Source organism: Manis pentadactyla, chromosome 5, assembly GCF_030020395.1.
Source record: "Manis pentadactyla isolate mManPen7 chromosome 5, mManPen7.hap1, whole genome shotgun sequence".
Taxonomy (NCBI): Eukaryota; Metazoa; Chordata; class Mammalia; order Pholidota; family Manidae; genus Manis; species Manis pentadactyla.
The window spans coordinates 40,152,842-40,178,544 of NC_080023.1; the positions used below are offsets into that span (position 1 = coordinate 40,152,842).

The 25,703-nt window shown below is 33.0% G+C and overlaps 1 protein-coding gene across 1 annotated transcript in view; it reads right to left on the reverse strand.

Annotated features, from left to right (window-relative positions):
* NFXL1 (nuclear transcription factor, X-box binding like 1) overlaps positions 1–25,703 on the reverse strand; it is a 53,313-nt gene that overhangs the window by 12,838 nt on the left and 14,772 nt on the right. Inside the window, exons 11-18 of the mRNA XM_036892531.2 lie at positions 24,940–25,030; positions 17,839–17,959; positions 17,456–17,615; positions 16,650–16,741; positions 10,200–10,221; positions 9,663–9,803; positions 5,134–5,300; positions 1,572–1,641 (exon numbers count right to left, since the gene is read on the reverse strand). Coding sequence (XP_036748426.2) covers positions 1,572–1,641; positions 5,134–5,300; positions 9,663–9,803; positions 10,200–10,221; positions 16,650–16,741; positions 17,456–17,615; positions 17,839–17,959; positions 24,940–25,030 — 864 coding nt within the window. The remainder of the gene's footprint in view (positions 1–1,571; positions 1,642–5,133; positions 5,301–9,662; positions 9,804–10,199; positions 10,222–16,649; positions 16,742–17,455; positions 17,616–17,838; positions 17,960–24,939; positions 25,031–25,703) is intronic.

Consider the following 25,703-nt stretch of genomic DNA (forward strand, 5'->3'; position numbering starts at 1 on the left):
CCACAAAGTCAGAAACTAGGGGGAGCCCATTAATCTGTTTTAACAAGCCCTTAAAATGTTTCTGAGCTTATGCACAGCAGAGTTTGAGAACCACTGTTAGAGCCTTACCAAGAGGCTATAAACTAGAAAAAGTTCGATTAGACACAAGGATATTCATCTATCCACTTCTAGACTGTTCCAACTTATAATCCACTTGTATTTTTCCAAGCCTAAAGATATATTTTTAAAGAAAACCCAAGGAGACTCTAGGAATACCAGGGGCTCCAAATGGCCTATAATCCAAAAATCAGGAGCACGGAAAACAAATTTTAAATAAACAGTACCCTCTCATCTAGTCCCACCAAATGTCCTAACAGTAACACAACTGAATCATAGCCAAAGCAATGATAAATTGCAAACTATCAATCCCTGAATCACATTTTTTTCATTCTAAGTACAATCACATACCAAATTACTGTGTCAGATTAAAAATAAAACATTCTCAACTACTTATTACCTGGAATCTGAATTGGGAGAGAAGTAAATATAAATTAATAAGAAAAAAACTCAGGATTTGAAGAATTCAGAAAATTAAATTTGAAATATTCCATACAATAAATTACACTTATATTCTACAAAGACAAGTTATTAAAATAATCATTCATTGCTTAAAATTGGTATCCCTTTTTATAATCTTATATAACTTTTAAAATTTCCAGATTCAATTTCTAATAATTCTTAAGCAGAAATCCATAAAAAGTGTCCAAAGTTTTAGTTAAAAGGAAATACTATTAACAAAAAAGCATATCATGCATTGATTTCTGTTTTTATTCAATTAGAAACTGACTACTGTATTTAACACTTTGTTGTCATATCTTCCTGACTCTAAATAGTATCAGAAACACTTAGGTAAGTGCATAAAGAAAATCCTCACCCTTAAATTGGCCACATGCAGATGGACTACTCTCGTTTCTCAAATTGTTGCCAGGACAAACCACTAGTAAATTTTTACCTTTTTACTTAGAACTTTTTTGAACCACTTTTGATACTTTGGGTTTAAATACAATGCATACACAAAGCCATCAGAATCTTTAAAAACAAAACTTCATATATGACTACTTTATATTAAAGATAATGAACTTTAAAGTTCATACACTCACACATATATACACACACAGATATAGCTGCTTTAATAACCTACTACAAATTTACTGTTAACTGCCTATGACTCACACAGTTCTTGATCTATCTGTATTTTAAGGGGGGTAAGCATTAGGTCAATACTTTATTGTACAAAGTATATAAGTTATCTTTAAAACTATTTTTAAAAAGTTTTGAAGAGTCATTGGTAGTCCTAGTATTCCTATATTTCATAATATGCATCTACTGCAACCATAAGTGTTACATTTTTATAGACATCAATTTCTTTTTAATTATTTTCATCACATTCTTTCCTAGACATTTTCCTTTCTGGACACAGATTTCTAGCAGGTCCAGAAAAGCCCTGAAACACCATGACCAAACAAGAAAAAGAAAAAATCCAAGAGAAACAATAACCTGAATTACAACTTACAAGATTCTATCAACCTTACCTCTTTAGGACACTGATTTTTGCAACAACCGAGGAGGTTCTTTCCATTTACATCAGCTGTGGTTATTTTTCTAAACATAGAAGAGGAAATTTTGATGATATTCAAACCAAAGTCAGTTTATAGCACAATTTTTCTCAAAATAATTCACAATTTCAAACTTGTCCATAAAATTATCTTATTTCATTTTTTCTTGATAAGTATCTAGTGGTTCATCTTTAACAATTATCTTCAAATTACTAAAGTTCTCTGATAATTCAAAACTCCAACCTTTTATCTATTACCAACAAATCAAATGCCAAAAGAGCAATCACCACAAACAGGAAATACAAAACCCATACCAAATACCATCTACACATGGCCTAGTTCCCCTGCAGATCAATCATTATTCTTAATTATATTTCGCCCTAAAGCTCCTACAGGAAAGACTAAAAATTAATGGTTCAATTGTTACTCAAAAACTGACCCACTATTTACAATAGAGAAGATATGGAAGCAATATAAGTGTCCATCAGTAGATGAATGGATAAAGATGTGGTACATATACACAATGGAATACTATTCAGACATAAGAAAGAAAGAAATCCTACCATTTGCAACAACATGGAAGGAGCTAGAGGGTATTATGCTCAGTGAAATAAGTCAGGCAAAGAAAGACAAATACCAAATGATTTCCCTCATTTGTGGAGTATAACAGTGAAGCAAAACTGAAGGAACAAAATAGCAACAGACTCACAGACTCCAAGAAGGGACTAGTGGTTACCAAAGGGAAGGGGTGTGAGAGGGCGGTGGGGAAGGATGAAGAAGGGGATTGTGGGGTATCATGATTGATGCACATGGTGTGTGTGGGGTCACGGGGAAGACAGTGTAGCTCAGAGAAGACAAACAGGGACTCTGGCATCTTACTACACTGATGGGCAGTGACTGCAATAGGGTATGGGGTGGGAATCGATAATAAGAATGATGTAATAACCACATTGTTTTTCTTGAGAAAACTTCATAAGAGTGTATATCAATGATATCTTAATAAAAAATAAAATAAAATAAAATAAAATAAAAACTGACCCAGAGAAAATGTTCACACAGATTTATTTCTAAATAACAGGAAAAAACGTTATTTCAAACTGAGGAATTTAAGATGGGAATTTAGGTGGGAACCTAAATTTGGTGGGTTAGCTTTCTAGACAGTTAGCTTTCTAGACAAGCCTTTTTAAGTGCTTTTGGATTACCTATTAATATTATAAATGGATTCACTTTAGATTCAATCACTCTAGATTAGTCTGTGCTTTTACATCTGATTCAATAGGTGACTCAGAAAAAGTCAGACACCCAGGAAAACTATTTTCTCGTATAGTTGAATAGAACCACAACAGACACTGTATGGGTACCCAGTGACAATCTAAAAATCCCTCATTCGTATCTTAGTTTCCTCTTCCCCATTTCCTTTCCTGTATTCTTTCTTTCCCTGCTTTCCCTATTTCCCTTCACATATTTTGGCATAATGCCAAAATATACTACATTTAGCCTAATGTCAAAACTACTATCTTAAGAATTCACATCATAATGTATAGCATAAGAAATACAGTCAAACTATTGTAACAACTTTGTATGGTGATAGCTGGTACCTAGAATTATCATGTATATAAATGTTGAATCACTGTGTTGTACACCTGAAACTAATGTAATACTGTGTGTCAACTACCCTTCAATAAAAAATAATTATCTACAAAAAAAAAAAAAAAAAAAAAAAGAATTCACATCATATTAGCTATAAATGTACTCTAAAGTAACATATACAATTTTCTGGCAAAATTTCACTTAATAATAACAGTTTTTATACTGGCTCTACTGAAAATTGTATATTTTCATTCTTAGAAGTATGGTGTTCACATCTAAACTTAAGAGTTAATATCATTTTGTTCTTGTTACTTTATAATTAGGAATAAATAACTGTTCAAGGCCTATATCTTTTACATCTTTTCCTTACAGAAGAAATTACATGAAGCAGAAAAGGACTGAAAGGAAAAGATAACTTATGACATAATTCACTGAATTGGAAGTAACAGAACAAATACTGAGACTAAGGAACTCTGTAAAAACACACTTCAAATATGTATTTGAGAAAAAGAAAAAGCAACTCTGGATAGCTGTGGCAATGGAAGCCACCACAATCCAAATACATCCACACACATCCCCCAAAAACCATTCGGCTCATGAATAACAAGTAAAATCCCTCAAATCCCAGAACCTCAGCATAACTAGAAGTGGAATTTCTACAAACTTCAAATTACCTGTTAAGTAGAAAAATAAATACCAATTCCTAGCAGAGCTATTTTTCAAGCTCCCATAGCAAGCCTTTTCAGATAGCCAAGTAGCATTCTGAAAAAACTGAGCAGAAAAAAGAAGAAAGGGACTGAGCTAACTACCATCACACTCTAAAAGGAAAGTCCACCCTAAGTGTGAAAAAACTAAAAAAGTCTTGGTAGATCAGAGTAATAACTAAAGGGAAGAGACTTCAAAAAGTGCATAAGAATCCAGGAGCCAATCTTGGAAAAACAATGTTCTGGGAAGAAGGTAAGTCGGGAAAGGAATGCTTCGGAGACTACATGACAAGGGAAAAACAAGCAAGACAGGGATACTTAGGACCCTGCAAGACCAAAGAAAACACCTCTTTTCATTAAAAGTCACCCATTAACACAGCAAAACTGCCATCTTAACTCTCCCTACAAAACATCTAAAGCTAAAAGTTGGAATATTTTATTTTTAAAATTTCTACAAAGTAATTTTAATATTGAAAATGAATAAAATTTGACTTTTCCAATTTAACAAATCATGAGTCTATATAAGGGACAGAAAAAAATTTAAGATAATACTAACAGGCATATTTCAAAAAGTATTTATGCTCACAAAAGCCGAAATAAAGTTTATTCCCAAGTTAAACTTGAGTAAACATACTTATAAAAAGCCCTCTTTATAGACTTGGATGAAATGCGGCTGAGTGAGTTACAAAAATTAGGTTAGATTGTGATTAAATACAAAAATGGGAATTTTTTCCCTCCATGTAATTCACAAACATAAATTTACATTTTTTTAAGTAAGGAAAATATAGAGGACATAATCCTCTTATAAACACTGTAATAGCAACATTTGTAATAAACAAAAGCCTACCTTTTAAATCTAAATGCCTAAGTAATTACATGCAAGTCAACTTCTGAGCCAACAAATTTTAGTTTGACGCTGTTATTTGAGCAATCCACCACAAGAATGTTTCTCTTATTTTTTTAAAAAGCAGTGACACAACTTTTTTCCTAACAAAATCTTATACAGAATCTCCAAGTGGAAAAAAACAGAACTGCCCTGATTGAAGTTAGGGTTAAGTATCTAGAAGGTGAAGCATTCCACATTTCTTCCTTCCAGGTTCTCTACTGGAAAATCTAGGCCTCTGGAGTCTAAAGACCACACTGAAAAATATTCCTTAAAGTATACCATAAAGGGTTCTACATTATAAAAAGATATTAGTTAAAATAATTTTAGCAAAACAAGAATACTTCTTCAGTCCACTTACCTACATTCCACATACAGACTTGTGATCTTGCAGTGACATTTTATTCTAAGCATCTGAACACAAGGAGGACATTCTCCAGGGTGACATGGCAAAACACAAGGGTGGGGACAACCCAGTGGCTGTGATTTAGAGCACCCTTCTTCACATTGAAGGCATTCTGGGCCAGCCTGAGAAGTAGAAAGGAAATAAATCACCTAAGTACAAAAGTCTAACATTTCTATACAAGTCTAAATTTTATACAGTTATAAAATTTATATATTCCACTAAAAGAAAATATTTGATTACATGAAGTATTCCTACTAAAAATATAAATTACTTCCTAAAGAATAGTCAGTGTTAGAAAAAAAAGAGTAAAACATTATCTATTCATTTCTACCCAATAAGCGTGATCATCATCAAACTAAAGAAACCAACACACTGCTAACACATTAATAAAAATCCTCAAAGCATTCAATGTTCTGGAGATACTAATCTCATCTTGCCAGAGAGAAACATATATAGAGGGGAAAAGGGAGAATAATAAGCAGGGAGAATAATAAACAGTTTATTTTTTAATGCACCTCAATGAACCAAAATTAAATTACATTTACAAATAACTGTAGGTCAGTGTAACTTAACAAGGTACCTCTCTGCTCTCATAATTAAATAATTTCACTAGTATCTCCTAAAGAAGGAGTTTTGAAGATTTTTTATTGCAGGATTATTGTTTACTTTCACATCATAACATGAGATAAAATAAGAAAGCTATAGACATGGATATTAAGCCTTAAAGGTTTAACATTTTTTATTATCATTTCTAAATACAGCCATGTTATTGTCAGTAAAATTCTACGCTATTTTGACATATAGGATTAAAAAGAAAAACTTTTTCAATTATGAAAATATTCTTCTAAAAATAATTTATTTTTTTTATTTTAAAAAGTATATGAATTTATTCCACAAATACTTATTCATTATGCGCCAGGTACTTTCCACACTGGGAATATACAAGATGGTATAGATCCATATGATACAAGGATCTTACATTTAAAGGGAGGAGGTAAAGAAAAAAATAGAATGCTTTCATAAATATTCTGAAATAAGATAAAGTAGAATAAGGTAAAGTTATCAGAAACAACAAGAAGGAAGCCTAATAGTTTGTATTTGAACAAAAATTAAGTTAAAAAAGGGAGTGAGCCATTAAGAATGGAGAATTCCAAAGAAGATGATAAGTGCAAACACTGAGGTAAGAACAAATTTAGAATGTTCAAAAAATAGCAAGAATTTAAGTAGAAATGAGCAAGTGAATAATGGGTGAAGAGGTGGGAAAGGCAGACAGAGGTCAGAACATTATGAACCCTCATAGGCTATTGTAAGTCCTTTAGATTTTATTCTGAGAGTAACTGAAAACTACTAAAGGGTTCCGAACAGGGAGGTAGAACCTGCTGCACATTTTTAAAAGGTGAATCTGGCTGATGTAGTAAGATAGAAGTGGGAGTAGAAAGATTAGTTGAAAAAATACTGAAGAAATCAGGTTAAGAACTGATGATGGCTTGGATGAGGGTAGGAGGGGTTATGAGAAATGGTTAGCTTCAGGGTTTATTCTGAAGATAAACCTAACAAGATTTGCTGGGGGACAGGACAATGAAGATAAGCAAAAAATTCAGCAATGTTCCTACATCTGTGATCTGCACAACTGGGTAAATAAAAACTTTCTGAAATTGTAAGACTGGGAAGATAGGCAATGAATCAAAAACATGCAGTAACACACACAGTTTATTTCACTTGTTTTTTCCTGTTTATGTAGTATACTTTCAATAAACTTCCATGTAAATAACTTGAGTAGAAGAGCATATTGGGCTGGGGGTCAAGATAATACTTTCTGAACTGCTACTCTCTTGTAAGATCATGGACAAGTCACTTGACAAGTTTCAGTTTCCCTATCTGCAAAATAAGAATTATACTGATGGTATGAGGAACCTTCCAGCTTAAAAAAAAAAAGTCACTGAATCTACTTGCAAAGCTATCTTCCTGGACCAATTCCCATATCAACTTCTATCCTCTAGGGGAAATTAGGAAATTTAGGAAACACAGCAAGTCTGGCTGTCAAGTATCCTACAGTTCTCATTTTTAAAAAGATGGGGAAGGAGGAACACAAGTTTTTGCCCAGAGAGCAATATTGGGAAAATCCATAACAATTCCCCCATCAGTCATATCAGCTTTTAAAATGAGTTTTTTCTAATTTATCTGATGTTCTGGAAATCCAGGAGGGAGAGAGATCCTAATTGTAAGTAATGGTATATATAATAAGAAGGAAAGCAGAATAAACATTTGGGTTATTATCACAAATTGGAAAACTAATCTTGATAAGTACAGTTGTTCTTTCTCCCATGTTATTGAAATACATTTGAAATTGTATAAATTTAAGGTGTTCAACATGTTAATTTGATACATTTATATATTATAATTTGATTGTCATTGTAGTGATAATTAGCACCTCTATCATGTTATAGACCTATCCTTTCCTTTTAGTGGATGAAACAACTAAATTCTAATCCCTTAGCAAGTTTGGTGATAATGAAATTCTTTTCCTTTAAATCAACGAAACATGACAGTGACACAGCACACACACCTGCCTTTAGAAGAAACTTTCAGACATTTTTGTGCAGTATTGATCACCTGGGACTCTTGTTAGAAGGCTAAGGTGGGCATGGGGGGCCTGAGATTTTGCATTTCTAACAAGATTCCAGGTGATGCCAATGTTGCTGGTCTGCAGACAACACTGAATAGCAGGTCTATAACATACATACTTACATTAAAAAGTATGTATGATTTTGTACATATTTTTTCTTCTCTTTTTCTCTTCCCAAAGAGAAAAGACTATCCCATTACTCTATTTCTTCTTTCGGTCGCTCAAAAAATACTTGAGCCCACATTTGTTTGGTGTACACACAATTTCAATTGCCATCCTCCACACAGTATCTGCCAGTTGGTATAATCCCACTCAGTACAGCCAATGAAGGAAATAATAGGGATGTATTTATTGACAATGATAGCAGTAGAGCCATTCAATGAGAAAAGCCTAGGTTGGACTGAGATCTGTGGTTAGGCCAGAGAAGGAGACTAAAGCGGAGGTAGGAAGCAAGAGCTTTGATTCCAGTCAATCCAATAAATACTTTACTGAATACCTGCTTTGCTGGTTTTGTGCTACAACTCAACGTAGAAACTATGTTAAAATTCCCAAGGCATTTGGGCCAAGAAAGACATACTAGAAGCCCTTCTCCTAATTAGAATGATTGCAAAGTTCCACAAAATAATATAATTCAGTTGCACTGTGGTAGCCTTCCTTGAGTAGAAGATAGGTATGGAATTTTAGCTAAATTGAGGAAAACTTTTGCACATAACATATAACCCATACTTTGCCACAGCCACTACCCAGAAAATGATATAGTGAAAATCCAATTCCCCAATCTTTAGTCAGTATCAGCTCTGAAAATTAGTTTTTAGAGTTTTTCCTGTCTCACTTGATGTTCTGGAAATCCAGAGAAAAAAGCCTTATAGCAGCTATACTCTAAACAGTGATTTTGAATCATTATAATTATGTTAGTTTGATTTTATAATTATAGTATCTTCATTTCATCATGAGTACATTTCTATTGAGGATCAAAGCATGGATCAATGAAGACATTATAAGCCAAAATTTACATCTACGTCTGCATTGAGCAAGAATGATACTATGGACATTCATGTTGTCATGCACTACAATTAACAAATCAATTAACAATGCAAGTGAAATTTGAAATAACATAATTCATATTAACAATTTAAATATTTGTAAATTCAATATTACTAATAAAATGAAGCCTTAAAATATTTGGCTAACTTCTCACTAAGCATACTTGCTAATATTATTACGATTCCCCACAGAATGGAGATCCAGGTAAAAACATTACTTTTATAATAAAATTTAGTATTTAAAATTTGATTAGCTACATTGGTTTTTCCTTGCAAAATGATAATTTTTAGAGATCTTTGAATGGTTGATTTCTCATAAGCTTGTGAAATGCTATTAGTGAATTTCACACATACACACATGCCACATCTGTGATGCTATTTACCTTCAACAGAAGACTAGGAATTGACTAAAATTGTAAACATCATCTGTCATACAAATTAGGTTGAAAAATAGCTGAGAGAAAATGCTCCAGAGACTAAACTCAGAAATGTAAATGGACAGAAATGGAAGTGACACTGCTGTTATATAAAAACATAATTCCTGTTCTTTGATCACAAAATCAAATCCTATGTATTAACACAGGTGCAGTATGAAAAGAGTACACATTTAAAGGCATACTATTATAAGTTAGAACAAAGATATAGAGAGATAAACACCAAGCTGTTAAAGTTGTCTTAAAAAAGGCAAGGAAGGCGAAGGGACGATGGAGGTAAAGAAGTTATAGCAAGATGGAAAAATACTTATGGTATAATTACTGAAAAGAATATTTCAATTATACTGTAACCATATATACATTCAAACCTAAGAATATTACCTTGTTTTTGCCAGTGGAGGCATCAGTTTCAGTCACTTTGTGGCATTCTTTCATACATGTATGATTCTGACAATCTAACATTCGTCCACAAACCCTCTTACAAGAGTAGGGTCCTACCGCATGGCATGGTAGTGGACTCACCTTTAAAAAAAAAGGAAAATTAGCAACTCATACAACAAAACCTTCTGGATCCATGTTTCTGAAATTACTCTATTACCCTTTGAGAGCAATTTTCACAAAGATGTAACACATTTTTGTTAATAAGTTATTATCAAAACCAAAGCAACCTACCCAAACAATACAAAAAACAAATGCCAAGAAACAAAACATTATATTCCAAAGGGAAATTCAAGATAATGATTCTACAGTGAATGCATATTCATAGGTTAATTCTCAAAAGCACTATATATTTTTAAAACTAGTAGACAAAGTCTTGTACTCTTCACAGAACACACACAAAAAAACAATTCTTTGTTACTTCTAACAATCCTTATATCTAAGTATAAGCTTTACTTAAAACTTGTGCCTATAACTCACCTCATGCTTCCCAAGACATTCTCTGCAAGAAAAAAATAAAATGAAATGAAAACATTATAAATGCTTCAAACAGAATATCTAAAGCAAAGATGCTAACTCTACTAGTTGGTTTTATTAATAAAAAAATAAAATATGGAAATAACATGTGATTATAAAAAGGCTGCAGGGTACAAAGTTAATATATACAACAGCCAATTGCTTTCCTAAATACTGGCAATGAACAAACGGAATTTGAAATTAAAAATGCACCACCATTTATATTAGCATAAAAAAATGAAATACTCAGGTATAAATCTAAAATATATACAAGATCTACATGAGGAAAACTACAAAACGCCAATGAAAGAAATCAAAGAAGATCTAAATTAATACAAAGATACTCCATATTCACTGACAGGAAAATGCAATATTGTTTGAATGCCATTCCTTCCCAGCTTGATCTAGATTCAACACAATTCCAATCAAAATTCCAGCAAGTTATTTTGTGCATTATCAGCAAAGTGATTCTAAGGTCTATATGGAAAGACAAAAAAACACAGGGTAGCCTACACAGTACTGAAGAAAAACAAAATTGAAAGACAGACATTGCCCAACTTCAAGACACTATAAAGCTACGCCGATCAAGACAATGTGGTACTGGTAAAATAGACAAACAGATGAATGGAACATAACAGAGAGCACAGAAACAGACCCACACAAATATAGTCAACTGATCTTTGACAAAGAAGCAAGGCAACTGAATAAAGAAAGGATAGTCTTTTCAACAAATATCTGGGGATGAGACAAAGAAACATCGGTATGGAAAAAAATACAAACAGACCATAACACTGTAACACAGTTAATTCAAAATATACCACAGACCAAAATGTGAGATGCAAAAATATAAATCACAGGGGAAAGTCTAGGTGACCTTAAGTTTGGTGATGACTTTTTAGATAAAACACCATGAAAAAAAGTGGTTAAGCTGGACTTCATTAAACCAAAAACATCTGTTCTGTGATGAATACTTAAAAGAAAAGGTATCAAATTAAAACACTTAAATGAAAAGACAACCCACAGATTAGGGGAAAATATTTGGAAAGTACGTATCTAGTAAAAAACTTGTATCCAAAATACAAAAAGAACTCTTAAAACTTAACAGTAAGAAAGCAAACAAGCTAATTAAAAAATGGGTAAGATTTGAACAGAGAACAAGACACCTCATCAAAAAGGACATAAAGATGGTAAATAAGCATTAAAGATGCTCAACATCATTTGCCATTAGCGAACTGCCCATTAAAACAATGACATGCTACTATGCACCTATTAGAATAGCTAAATCCAAAACACTGACAACACCATATGCTGACAAGGATATAGAGCAACAATGATAAGGATATCATTATCAGTTCCTCAGTTATAAAAAATAATATGGGAAACTGTGTTTGGCAGGACCAAATGGGAAATCTGTACTTTCTGTGCAATTTTTTGCAAACCTAAAAATCACCTAGAAAATATAAAGTCTACTTTAAAAAATGAAAAATAAAGATATCATTTCCCTTTCCAGGGGTTGGCTTAGAAATTGTCTTGTAATACTATTCTGGCCAATGAAATGTGAACGGAGTTTTGCTATGGGGCTTCTGGAAAAGGTTTCCTCACTCTTTAAAATAATGGTACAAATCATAGACAGTTTCTGTTTCTTCCTTTGGCAATTTTCATATCTGGATGGGCAGTTAATCAGAAGAGCAAACAGCCTGAGAGCAAAATTATCTATGACACACTAAGGATAAAATGGAAAGACAGGAACTGGGCCCAGGGTGATGTATCAGTGAATTAACCAGATTAACCAAGCATGGAGGTGGCTCAACTTCTAGCCTAATTATGCAAAGGCATAAATATTTGTGTCACTTTTTATTTAGGTTTTTGTTACTTAAAGCCAAAGGTACCCTAAATGATATAGCACATATTATATTCTTAGAATTCTTTTATCACATGGCCAAATTATCATTAAAATTAATATTATTTTTAAAAATAAAAGATAATGGACAAGAAGACATGAACATTCTACTCTAAGAAAGAAATTTTATTACCTGGATAGTTCATGTGACAAGTAACATTTTTCAACATATACTTTGTAAAGTATATGTATATTGTATAGCTGTCACTGAAAAAATCATTGTATCAGTGTTAGAAGGATCTATATACATATGTTTTTCTCCTCCTTAAAATTGAGATAAAATTCACATACCATAAAACTTGAACTTTTTTTAAAGAGTATTATTCAGTGGTTTTTAGTATAGTCACATCAGCACTATCTAATTCTAGAGTATTTCATAATCCCGAAGAGAAACCCTGTAACTATAGAAATCGCTCCCCACAGTCCCCTACTCCCAACCCCTGCAATCACTCATCTACGTTCTTTCTCTATGGATTTGCCTATTCTGAACACTTCACATAAATGGAATAAAAAACATTACATGGCCTTTTGTGTCTAGCTTTTACTTAGCATTCTATTTTCTAGGTTCATCCATGTTTTGGCATGTATCAGTAATTTAAGGATTTTATAGCTGAAAAATACTCCATTGTATGGATATACCACATTTTATTTATCCATTCATCACTTGATAGACATCTGAGTTGTTTCCACTTTTTTGCTGTTAATACTGCTATGAACATGTATGTGTAAGTTTTTTTGAACACATATTTTCAGTTCTCTTGGGTTTATATGTAAGTAAAATTGCTGGGTCATATGGTAACTCTGTTTAGTTTCCTGAGGGTTTTCTACTTTAGAAAAGTAGCTGCAACATTTTACATTCCTAACAACAACATATGATGGTTCCAACTTCTCCATATGTTCACCAACACTTACTGTATGTCTTTTTTATTTTAGCCTTTCTAGTGAGTGTAAGTGGTATCTCATTGTGGTTTTGATTTGCATTTCCCTAACTAATGATATTGACTATCTTTTCATGTGTTTACTGGCCACTTGTAGATATCTGAAAAAGACTTTGCCTTTTTTTAACTGGATTGTCTTTTTGTTTCTTGGTTTAAGAATTCTTTATGCATGCTTTACACTCTAAAAGATACACAAATTACAAACATTTTCTCCCATTCTGTGGGTTGTCTGTTCAATTATTTTGATATTGCCCTTGAAGTACAAATTCTTAAAAATGTCCTGACTTAATTTTCATGAAGTCCAATTTATCTGTTTTTTCCTTCTGTTGCTTTTACTTTAGGTGGCATATCTAACAAACCCTGCCTAATCCAAGACACAAAGATTTACACCTATGTAGGGAACCAATTTCATTTTTTTTCCATGTGACTATCCAGTTGTCCCAGCACTATTTGTTGGAAAAAAAATTTCTTCCCCCCACTAAATTGTTTTGACACTTTTGTCAAAAGTCAATTGACCATAAATTTATGGGTTTCTTTCAGGACTCTAAATTGTATTCCATTGACCAATATATCTATTCTTAGGCCAATACCATACATTCTTAATTTCTGTAGTTTGTAGTAAGTTTTCAAATTGGGAAGTGTGAGTCCTCTAACTTTGCTCTTCACTCGCAAGACCATTTTGGCTATTTTGGATCCCTCACACTTCCATAGGAATTTTAGAGTCAACTTGTAAATTCCTACAGAAAGCCAGCTGTGATTTTGACAGAAATGGCACTGACTCTGTAGATCAGTCTGGGGAGGAGTGTTCTTAACAATATTAAGTCTTCCCATCCACAAACATGAGATGTTTTTCCATTTTTTAAGTAACTGTCTTGGCACACTAGTCAAAAATCAATTGGCCATAAATGTATGTATTTGTTTCTGGACTCTCAATTCTATCTCCCTTGATCTGTATGGCTATCTATATGCCAGTACCACACAGTGTTTGGTCTTCTGTAATTTCTTTCAACAATGTTTTTTGTTTTCAGTGTATAAAATCTTGGATTTTTTAAATTTACTACATAAACAAATTATTCTTTTCAATGCTATTAGAAATAGAATAGTTTTCTTAATTTCATTTTCTTATTGTTCACTGCTAGTGCACAGAAATAAAATTGACTTTTGTATACTGATGTTTCCTATAACATTATTGGACTCATTTAATATCTCTAATAGTTTTTGCAAGGATTCTTTACTATAAGATCATGTTACCTGAATGTACAGTTTTACTTACTTATTCCCAGTATGAATACATGTCTTAATTTCTTTTTCTATTCTAATTGTTCTGGCTGGCACCTCCAGCACAATGTTGAATAGAAGCAGTGAGAGCAGACATACTAGTTTTGCTCCAGATCATAAGGGTAAAGCTTTCTATTTTTCACCATTAAGTATGATGTTAACCATGGGTTTTTCGTAGACGCCCTTTAAAAGGCTGAGGAAGTTCTCCTTTATTCCAAGTTTGTTGAGTGTTTCATATTTTGTCAAACATTTTCTGCATCAATTGTCCTTCATTCTACTGATAAAGTATTACATTGATTGGTTTTCATATGTTCAATCAACCTCATATTTCTGGGATATATCCCACTTGGTCATGGTGTATAATCCTTTTCACATGTTGTTGGATTCTGCTCGCTAGTATTTTGTTGAGAACTTTCATACCTACATTCAAAAAGGATATCAGTCTATAGTTTGTTTTTCTTGTGATATCCTTCTCTGTTTATAGTATTAGGGAAATACTAGCCTCACTGAGTCAGGAAGTGTCCTTCTTTAATGAAGCATCAGTGTTAACTGAAAGTTTGGTCCAATTCACCAGTGAAGTCACTGGTCTTGAGATTTTCTTCACTGTAAGTTTTTGGGTACTAAATCAATCTCTTTACTAAACAGAGTTTTATTCAGATTTTCTACTTCTTCCTGAGTCATTTTCAACAGTTTGGGTATTTCTAAAAATGTATCCATTCCTCCATGCAAACAGTGACCAAAAGAAAGTAGGAATGACTATACTAACATCAGACAAAATAGACTTTAAGAATTGTTATGAGATACACAGGACATTTTATTATAATTAAGGACCTCCATAAATTCTCTCCTGAACACTGACAATTTTGTGGATAGCTTAAACTTCTTTATTTTTCAAAAAGACTGAGAAGATATATAACTTATTCAAGGTAGAAATCAGTGAGAAGCACAACACTGAACGCAAGAGTCCTTACTCTAAAACACAGTCCATTTAATACATATATACAAAAACACTTCCAGCAGCATATTCTAGTCAAGTGCAAAGGGCAGACTCTTTTAAATTTAATTTTTTAAAACTCTAGTAAATATGACATGGCAATTCCACTTTTTCCTACTGTCAGAAAATATTTAATCCAACCTAAAAGACTTCAAGCAAATTTACTGAATTAAGTAAGAAACACATACATTAAACAATTGTCCTATAAGACAAAGACAGGCACATACATTAAATAATCTTCCTATAAAACAGACTAAGGAATTTCAAGCTAATTGACTATGACATATTGACAGTTTTAGCACCTATGAATCATAATATCAATGTCTCTTCTGTTTCTCTTAAAGGAAAAATTTAGGCCACTGATAATCACTAATAACTCAAACTTAGAAGCAATAAAGTAGACAACTTGGTGCCTCATGATCATACCACAAGTCCTTAAGAAGAGTCTCTAATAATTATTAATTGAATAGGTACATAAGGAACCTCTGTGGTAACTATACCTACCCCCTCCACAAAATCTACAGACTAAAAGCTCTCTATTTGTGGAAACAGCCCTCAACATTTTGTCTCCAAACTTGACTGAACAACCCATTTATAAAAGTGTACATGCTATTTAAACTGAAAGGAAAATTGTGGAAGGACAAAATGGGAGTGAGAGCTTTTAAAAGTGAAGAAAGTAAGAGCCCTCTCTTATTTAAAGACTGATACACAAGGTACCAATAGTCAATCTGGAACTTTAATGGTAGACAACTGCCCCTTTTCTCATATGAAGTTGCTTCCCAGCACTCTGTGCTTCCTTTTCCCCTGTATTCCATAACCTCTGCTGAAAGTATGAACCATCCTAGGATCCCTAGTACCCTAGGACTCCTTACTACTCAATCCAAGTCATTTCCTGGCTCATTCAGGAAACTACTCCCTTTCATTTTCAGGTTTTCCCTCAAACACCTAAAACCTGCCTTTCCTGCTTTCAAGGAGTTTACAGGCTAGAATGGCAATCCACCAGGAAAACAAACAGATAATCTTCTGGATGAATGATTGTTAACTGCATACACAGGTTGCTGTGGAAGCTAAGAAGGACACCAAACTCCAAATAAGGAAAAAAGACTCAAAAGATATCTAGAGGAGGTTTTTAAGCAGTGTATAAAATATATTTGAAAAAGAATGGGTTTGAAGACAGAAACTAGTTTATAGGTTAAGCGTGAAGTAATGATGAACTTCATAAAGAAAAAGCAGAGAAGGTGACTTAAGATACACTTTGAACTATGTCAAAAAACATTTTTTTAAGTTAAAATTCTAATACTTACGTAGGAATAGGAACTTGACATGGAGGACAAGGTAATGCAGTCTGAATAAATGCTGGCTCAGAAGGCTGTTCCCAAGGGCCTGTGGGCTGGTGCTACAAGTAAAATAAATAACAATTTTAAGTCAGAGAGATTAAATCATGTGGCCATCACAATAATCTAAGAAAATAGCTCCATGTATCTTCTGTTCAAGCAGGTTGAAATTTTTTTCAAGTAATAAATTATTCTTACTGAATATTTTATTCCATGTGTATTCTATCAGATTGTTCCCCTCAACATACATTTGATATTAAAAATTGAGGCAGACTTGTTTTTAAATTATAGAATAAAGGCAATGTAGCCTCCTTCATTTCTCAATGGCCAAAAGGAGAATAAGAAACAATTCTAAAATCCAATTTCCACCGGTGGAACATAATCTCCATTATTTTGTTAGCTGCTATCTCTCCAGCACCTAGAAGAACGCTATACACATAGCAACAATTCAACAAATTATTTATTGAATATGTGAATGAATCTTTGAGGATATCAGGAGATATCTATAACCCTAACCCACAATACATGAAGACTGCCAAATTCATCTGTATCATGATCACATGACTATCATACTGTATAACATTTGTTTATTGCTTTGTTTCCTTTTCTATGTGAGCTTCTTAAGACAAGACACCAAGTCTTATTTACCTTGTACTCCAACTCCTATCACAATGCTTAATACCAAGTACTTAATCTTGCTTATTGAAAGACTAAGTAAAATTAAGAAAATATGATTCACAGCAATGAACTATTTCTAAATAATATAATTCCCTTACCCTGCCAGTTTGCTTTACTAACGCTTGATCATGACATGGAGCAGGACACAAGTGACCACATTTCCCCAAAACTTTTTGGCAAGGTTGATGACACGGAGGACAAGAGCCAAAGTGACAGCGATGTTTTTCTTGACTTGTATGATGGCAAGTTGGTGGTCGGCTAAAACATAAAGCATTTTTTAAATTACTTTTGGTCATTGAACAATTATATTTAACATGCAATTATCAATAGTCTTCTGATTACATACGGAAGCATATTTACAACTATGATGTGTTGTAAAACAGAGAAAAATAAAAAATACTAGCAATATTAAAAATCAGTTATGAATTTAAATTTGTTAGACACCAGATATAAATAAGTGTGTGTACGGCTTCACACTAACCTGCATTGCTCTTTGCACTTGGGTGGTCTAGTGGTACGTTCTCGGCCACAGGGTACTGTCACCTTTGTATTACCACAATTGCACTTCACATCTACAGTTTCTGGACAGGGGTAGCAACTGCCTGAAAAAAAAAGTCTGAAACTTTAAGAAGAGATTTCCTTAATTACCCAAATGCACATCAACAGTATAATCAGTAAGTTTAGTATATTTTCACAATGGAACAATCTATAATGAGAATAAAGATACTATAAGGATGAACCTCACACATAAAACATTAAGCAAAAGAAGCCAGACACAAAGGGTATGCAGTAAATGATTCCATTTACTTAAAGTAACCAGGAAAAATTAATCTATACTTTTCAAAATCAGGATGATGGTTACACAAGATACACTCAGGGTTTTGGAAATGTGGGGATGTTCTGTTTAATGATCTGAGTTCCAGATACATGGTTATATTCAGCTTATAAAAATTCACCAAGCTATATGTACTTATGATTTGTATATTTTTCTATATCTACACTGGTACCTCAATAAAAAGTTGTAGAATTTTCCTGAAAATTTTCTAATAGTTCTGTACTAACAAATTTAACACATTACTCATTCAAAACTACATAAATAAAATGGATCTAAGACATTGGAAAATCTAATATTAACAATAATCTTTTTGGCTTACTTTCATATACACTTTTATTCAAGTACATAATTTTTAGATAAATTCCCCAATTAGAGTAACTTCTTTCATCAGGTTATTTGTACAGATTTATTGTATAAAAATCAAGTACAATTTTCCATTGCTCTCATTTTAGGCTATAATTTCCAGTATTTCTTCTCTAAACATTTTAAAAGAAAAATTTATTTGGGATTCAGCTTTCACCTTCTTTTGTTATAGAAGTACACAAAAACAAAAAGAAAAACACCTTTTTAAACAGGCTATAAAATTATCCCCAAGGCTCTAATATCATCTTAAGGGCTTTTTCCCAATCTAGTGTTTCTAGTAAGTAAGGTACCCCATCAGAAATGAAATAATAAAGGGAATACAAGTCTTAACCAAAGGTGGTGAGTATCTTAAGAGACTGCTGCCTAGGTGTTGGGACCAAGCAAAATACTGAATAGCAGTTAACCTGATAAATAACAAATTAATCATGAAAAACAGACTGGGTAAAGCTCTGAAAGTTCAAAGTAATTCCCTAAAACAAACAGAAATTAAGAATTTTGATTCAAATAATGAACATAGAAAAGGAAAATGAGAGTAAAAGGCACCAGAGGAAAAAACATACAAGTATGGTATAAATTACCAAATTTATAATTCAGTGTTTTGGTAAGTAAAGTATAATTCAGCAAAGTATTATATTAATGGTAATACAAGCCAAGTTATCCTAACCCACATGATCAAATTTCATTTTGATCCTTCCAAAAGAATGATCAGATGTCACATTTTTAAAAGTTAATAATGACATTAAGTCTGTTCTCATTCAGCATATTATATCAATTTCACACTTAATGATAATTCATCTTCAGCAATTCTAAGGGAGACTTATCAAACATAACTTTCTGTCACACTAAACTACAGCATTTCTTCTTTTTAAAAATTAAGTATTGAGTATACAGGATAATTTCTCTGAAAAGTCTTCCTACTGATAAACAGAATTTCTTTCAGATACCTATACAACATGACAGATAAATTAAAACAGCTTCAGTGATAATATTTTCAAAATAAAAGAGAACAGCATGAAGAATGGAACTATGTGACCAGTGGGTCAAGAGCCGAAATGGGTATTAGTCCAAAAATTCCAGAACCACAAACATATATGACCTTGAAATTAAAAGAAACATAAATCAAACTTTCATTTTTTAGAGTGTAAACATACAGTTAGTATCCTCTCCCTATGAATTACAGTATAACTTTGATTACAAGGGTGTCTAGAATGATGGAAAAGGGTATGAAATAATGATTCTTTATATCTTATATCACTGTGAGCTAAACAAATGGTGAGAGTTTCACAACAGTATCTTTCAAATCCTTTCCTTTAAGGTAATTTTGTTAGGGGCTTAAAAGGTTCTTTTTTAAAAAGTAAATGCTACTCCCTGCCCCCAAAAGAAACTGAACCCAGATCTGATCAAATTTCTCAATCCCACCAATAATTTATAGGAAATACAGAGGAAAATGTCAAATAATACCAGAGATGCAATCTGCAAAATCCAGACTCTTTGGAATTAAACAAAGCAATATAGTTTCTTAAATAGATAACAGTGGGTAAAAAAGAGATAGAGGAGAGTAATTATAAATGAGTAGACTTTAGAGACATCAACCAATTACAATATGTCAGTCTTTCAAGGCTTTTGAGTTATACAAACTAAAGTAAAAAGTGAAGATATTTATGAGACAAGAAAATCGAACACCAGGTATTTGCTGATACAAAGAAACATATTAACTATTTTTAGGTTAAGAATCCATCTTTTAGAGATGAACACTGAAGTATTTATGGGACTTGCTTGAAAATAATGCAAGAGTGGGATATACTTTCAATATTTCTCCACCAACTATGATGCTTACTCTAGCCTTTTTGCAGATACTCTATATCAGGTTAAGGATGCTCCTTTCTATTTCTAGTTAAGTTCTCATCATATATGGATGTCAACTATTTTTTAAACATTTACTGAAATGATCTCATTTCTCTTTCAATCTGTTAATAGTGAATTAAATATTAAATTTACTATTGTAAATCAACCACACATTATTAGAAAAACCTAACTTGGTTATGATAGATTAAGGTTCTGGACAGCTACTTACTGTAGTACTGGATAGCTGGATGAGTAGCTGAAACTTTAATATTTTACAAACATGTTCATGAATTAAATTGGCCTGTAATTTTCTCTTACTTTCCTTGGTAGCTGAATGAGTTAGGGCACATTCCTTTTATATATATATATACTCTCAAATAGATTATAAAGAGATTGAACTTACATATACTTTAAATGTTGGTTAAAAATCATTTGTAAAAATCAACTACGCCTGGTGTTTTCTTGGTGAGAAAACTCTAAACTACTGATCCAACTTCTTTAATGGTCATACAATTAGTCAGGCTTTCTACCTAAAGGACAGTGTTTAACAATGGTCTAAAAGGCCCTATACGTTTTCTCCTCTGCCCTGCAATCCTTTATGCCACCATCTCCTTGAGCTCATATCCTACTATTCATCCCCTAGAGTACATGCTTCAGTCCTCTTTGCAGTTCCTTCAAATGCTCCTTTCTCAGGGCCTTTGCAATCATTGCTTTCCTGTCCGAAACACTACTCCAACCCCCATTTCCACATAGCTTGACCCCTTACTTCCTTCAGGACTTCTCTCAAATGTCACCTTTTCAGAGTCCTCCCTTGACCACACTATATAAAATAACATATACCATCCCCATTACCACAATTTTAATTTTACTGATTTTCTTTCTATCCTTGTCACTACCTGACATTATATATTAATTTGAGTACTTATTTGTATTCTAACTGAGGAGGAGTAAAAAGTAAGTTCCATAAGAGCAAGCACTTTGTCAATAGTGTTCACTCATGTAATTCCAGTTCCTGGTACTTAGTAGACACTCAAAAACACTCACAGAATGAATTAATGACTAAATTTAAAACATTGATGAAATTTAAATGTAGTGGGTCAGTGATGTAATCTGACCATAAAAGAAAATAAAATCCTTTTAAGTGATGGTCAGAACTGAAAAACCAGTTCTAATCTTCACAATTTTAAGACACTGACAAATCAGAGAATATCCACAGGAAAATGTCTATGGGGTTAATAGAATCTGCCACTTTTCCTAATGGGGAGGCTATGTGGTATAATGGAAATATCATTAAAGTGTGGGTTCACATCCTAACACCTGAAACTAATTCTATGACCCTGGGCTAATAGTTTATTTGCCTATTTCCTCATACAAAACAACACTAGTGTCAATATAACTTGCAAGATTTCTGAGAGGGTTAAGAGATTAATCTAGCATCCACCTAGCCCCAGAGGAAAACAACAAACATAGTACAGTTGTTTGTCCCAGGTCATAAAGCTAAGTGGCAGAGTCAGGCTTGAACCAGCACCTCTTGCCCTAAGTCCATGCCCTTCCCACTACCCTCTACATCTTTTAGTAGATTCCACTTCATTTCAACATACTCCAAATGGGTAAAATTAACCCAGTTTTCAATGTCTAATAATAGACTTTTTCAGATGGGAGGGGGTCTACAAGGTCTTAAATGCATAGTTTTCCAGAAGCTTAAATACTTAATAGATTGAATGAAGTAGCAGATATGTGAGTCCAGTTACCTTACATTAACCTAGACATTAAAGACATTTGCAAAAATGTAGAGCAATACCTTTCTTCTCACTAAACTTTTTCATAAAAATAATTATTTTTCACAAAAATAAGTTATGGTATGAAGTAATAATGGGTTTCTTATTGCTATTTTTTTAAGTAAATGTAATATTACTGCATTTTAATTTCAAATCTATAGAATTTATCAATTAATAAAAGCCATATTAACATACAGTCTTTGGGTCCAAAAAGAGTGCAAAGAGATCTTGAGACCAAAAATTTTGAGAGCCACTGGCTTAGGATATATCCAATCTTTTATGAGACTTAATTCCACATAAATGTCTAAAATTTAAAATAATGCTGAAAAAAATCGTAGAACATACTAATTTAAAAACTTTGTGGGGAAGGTTGGAAAGAAGTAAGGAAACAACATATAGAAAGAACAAACTTTTATATTCAGAAGACCTGAGCTCAGATCTTGGCTATACTGCTTTACTAGATACTTGTGAGTGAGTATTTACTAGATATTTCCCTCACCAACTATAATCTCTTATCCATCAAATAGGGATATTGGCGACTACCCTATCTTCTCAAGACTATTAAGAGTAAGGTAATGAATGTGAAAGTTCTCTATGAGGTATAAAGCACTGTGTAAATACAAACATAAAATTACAGCTATTGTTAAATTTTACCTCTGTGGCAGACAGATGGACACTTATGGTTTCTACATCCTAAAGTCCGTCCACAGTTTTGATCACAAGGTGGACAGTTTCCAGGGCAACACTGAAGGGAAAGCAATATATAAAGAACAGGTAATTTGAGAACCATGTATAATATGAATGTCATTACTAGTTATTCATAGAACTTACGGACAGCAAAAGAATTCTTTTCACTACTATAAAAATAACAGTATTCGAGAGTTATCAACATTCTTCTGCTAAGTAGATTATATTAAGAACTCATAAATTTAAACAGACAATGACCTAATTTAATGAAACCAATCTAAATTTTCTTGCCTTTTAGTTAACTATTCTATGACTTAAAACAGTCCCATAAGATAATTTCATTTCTCCTTATGTATGCAGAGGCTGACAACATTAACCAAAGGAATGGATCTAGTCAAACCCTATAGTCAATTCAGGCAAACAATCTGGCTATTTCTAAAATTTAATTAAAATAAAACCAGTTCAATGTATAAATCAGATGGCAGTTATTTTCCAACCATGGAAACAGAAACAAACTAAATGAGAGAAGCAGACATAGACTAATTACTTCCAGCTTTCTATATTTTGTCCCTTCCTTGATTTCCAATCTGCGAGAGTTACAGCAGTCTGACCTGTTCCAATTTTCACTCATGAACCAAGGTAACTACTTAAAGTCCACCTTGTCATTCTAACTCCTTCCTTGACATCTCATATATCCAAACTTTGGAAATAGAAACTACAATTGTCTTTAAAAAAAAAACTTAAGATTGTAATCTACTTAAGAACAAGTTTCAGTATATAAAAATAGCTCAAAATAAAATACATTATTGAAAAGCAATTTAAAGTCAAAATAGTTCAATTAGACAAATATTTACCAATACTATGTGCCTATCACCTTCCCAGTGGCAGTCGGGGAAAAGGTTATGAGGTCCATGACTTAATTAAGCCTTTACATGTTTGTTTCTGACCATAATGGAGTAACAACAACCAGATTTACTCTCCTGTCTTAAACTACAAAATCTATGAAGCAACAGTTTACAGACATTAGACAATTAGGCAGCACAGAACAGCAATCCCTAAGAAAAGAGAAACAAACACGGTGAGTCCTACATAGCATCAGCCCAGACCTGAAGTTTCCAGGCAGCAGTACAAGGAGGAAGATCACAAGCACAGTCCAGTGGTCTCACCAAGCCGGGTAGAGAAAATTTGTAGTTCAGAGAGGCCAACATGGCTAGAATTTGCAGAGAAGTGGCAGCATTACAGAGAAAGCTCTGGAGAACTTGAGAAGTGACCCCTCAATCTTTGCTGAGTACTAGTCTATACATGTGTAAGAGGAAACTACCCAAAACCTGATAAAGAACCATGGGAAGAAGGCAGAAACATTTCCAGAGATTATTCAAGGTTAGGAATAGTTTGGGTTTCCTGTGGCCAGAGAAAAAGAACTTCTATTTACACAAGCACCAAATAGAGTACTTAGAAGTGTTTTTGCCTCAGCAGCAATGCCAAATTAGTCCTAGATAAAAGGGTGGTCTGGTCACATCTAACAAACGCAAGCCTCAAAAAATCCAAATGGTTTCTAAATAGCTTGACTTTGACCCAGAACAAAGCTTTAAAATATTAGAAGGAATACAAAAAAAGAAAAAAAACAGCACCCAAAAATGTAAAGTTCACAATGTTTTGAAACCAATAAAAAAATTACCCAGCAAAGAAGCTAGATAATATAACCCAAAAGAAGAAAAATCAATCAATAGAAATAGACCCAGAAATGACAGATGAGAGAATTAGCAGACAAGGCATTAAAAACAGTCATTATAAGTGTAGTTCATCCATATGTTCAAGACAGAGGAAAGCATGAGCATGCTAAGGACAGACATGGAAGATATAAGAACAGATCTTACTCCAACTATCAGAGATAAAAAAAATACTATGAGATGAAAAAACACAGGATGGATAAACAATGGATTAGAAAATGCAAAAGAAAATTAGTGAACTCAAAGACAAAGCTATATAAGCTAAAATAAAACAGAAATTAATAGGACTAAGTAATAAACGCTTAATAGGACTTACTAATTTAACAGCTATTGTTAAATTTTACCTCTATGGCAGACAGATGGACACTTATGGTTTCTACATCCTAAAGTCCGTCCACAGTTTTGATCACAAGGTGGACAGTTTCCAGGGCAACACTGAGGGGAAAGCAAGTATAGAAAACAACATATAGAAAGAAAAAACTTTTATATTCAGAAGACTTGAGCTCAGATCTTGGCTATACTGCTTTACTACATACTTCTGAGTGAGAATTTACTAGATATTTCCCTCACCAACTATAATCTCTTATTCATCAAATAGGGATTTTGGCGGAGCATCAGGAGCTGTGGAACTTGAAGCAGCCTAATGTATATGTCATTGGAGTTTCAGAAGGAATGGGTGGGGGAAAAATATTTGAAAAATAAAGACTGAAAATTTCACAAATTCCATGAAAGCTATACAATTCCAAGAAGCTCGACAAAACTGAGCTAAAGAAACATGAAGAAAGCTATACCAAGGGACGCTACAAATAAATTGCTTAATTTTGGTGATAAAGAGAAAAATCTTCAAAAAATATCAAAGAAGAAAGATACATCACATACAGAGGAACAAAGACAACAACAGCACCATGCTATCTGTTGGAAAAAATGCAAGCTAAAAGATAATGGAGCAACATCTTTAAAGTACGTAGAAAAAGCTGTCACACTAGAATTCCACAAATATTTTTCACAAAATTGAAAATCATGACCGGCACTACAAAATATGCTAAAGGAAGTCTTCAGATAGAAAGAAAATGAAACCAGATAGAAACCACTATCTATATAGAAGAAT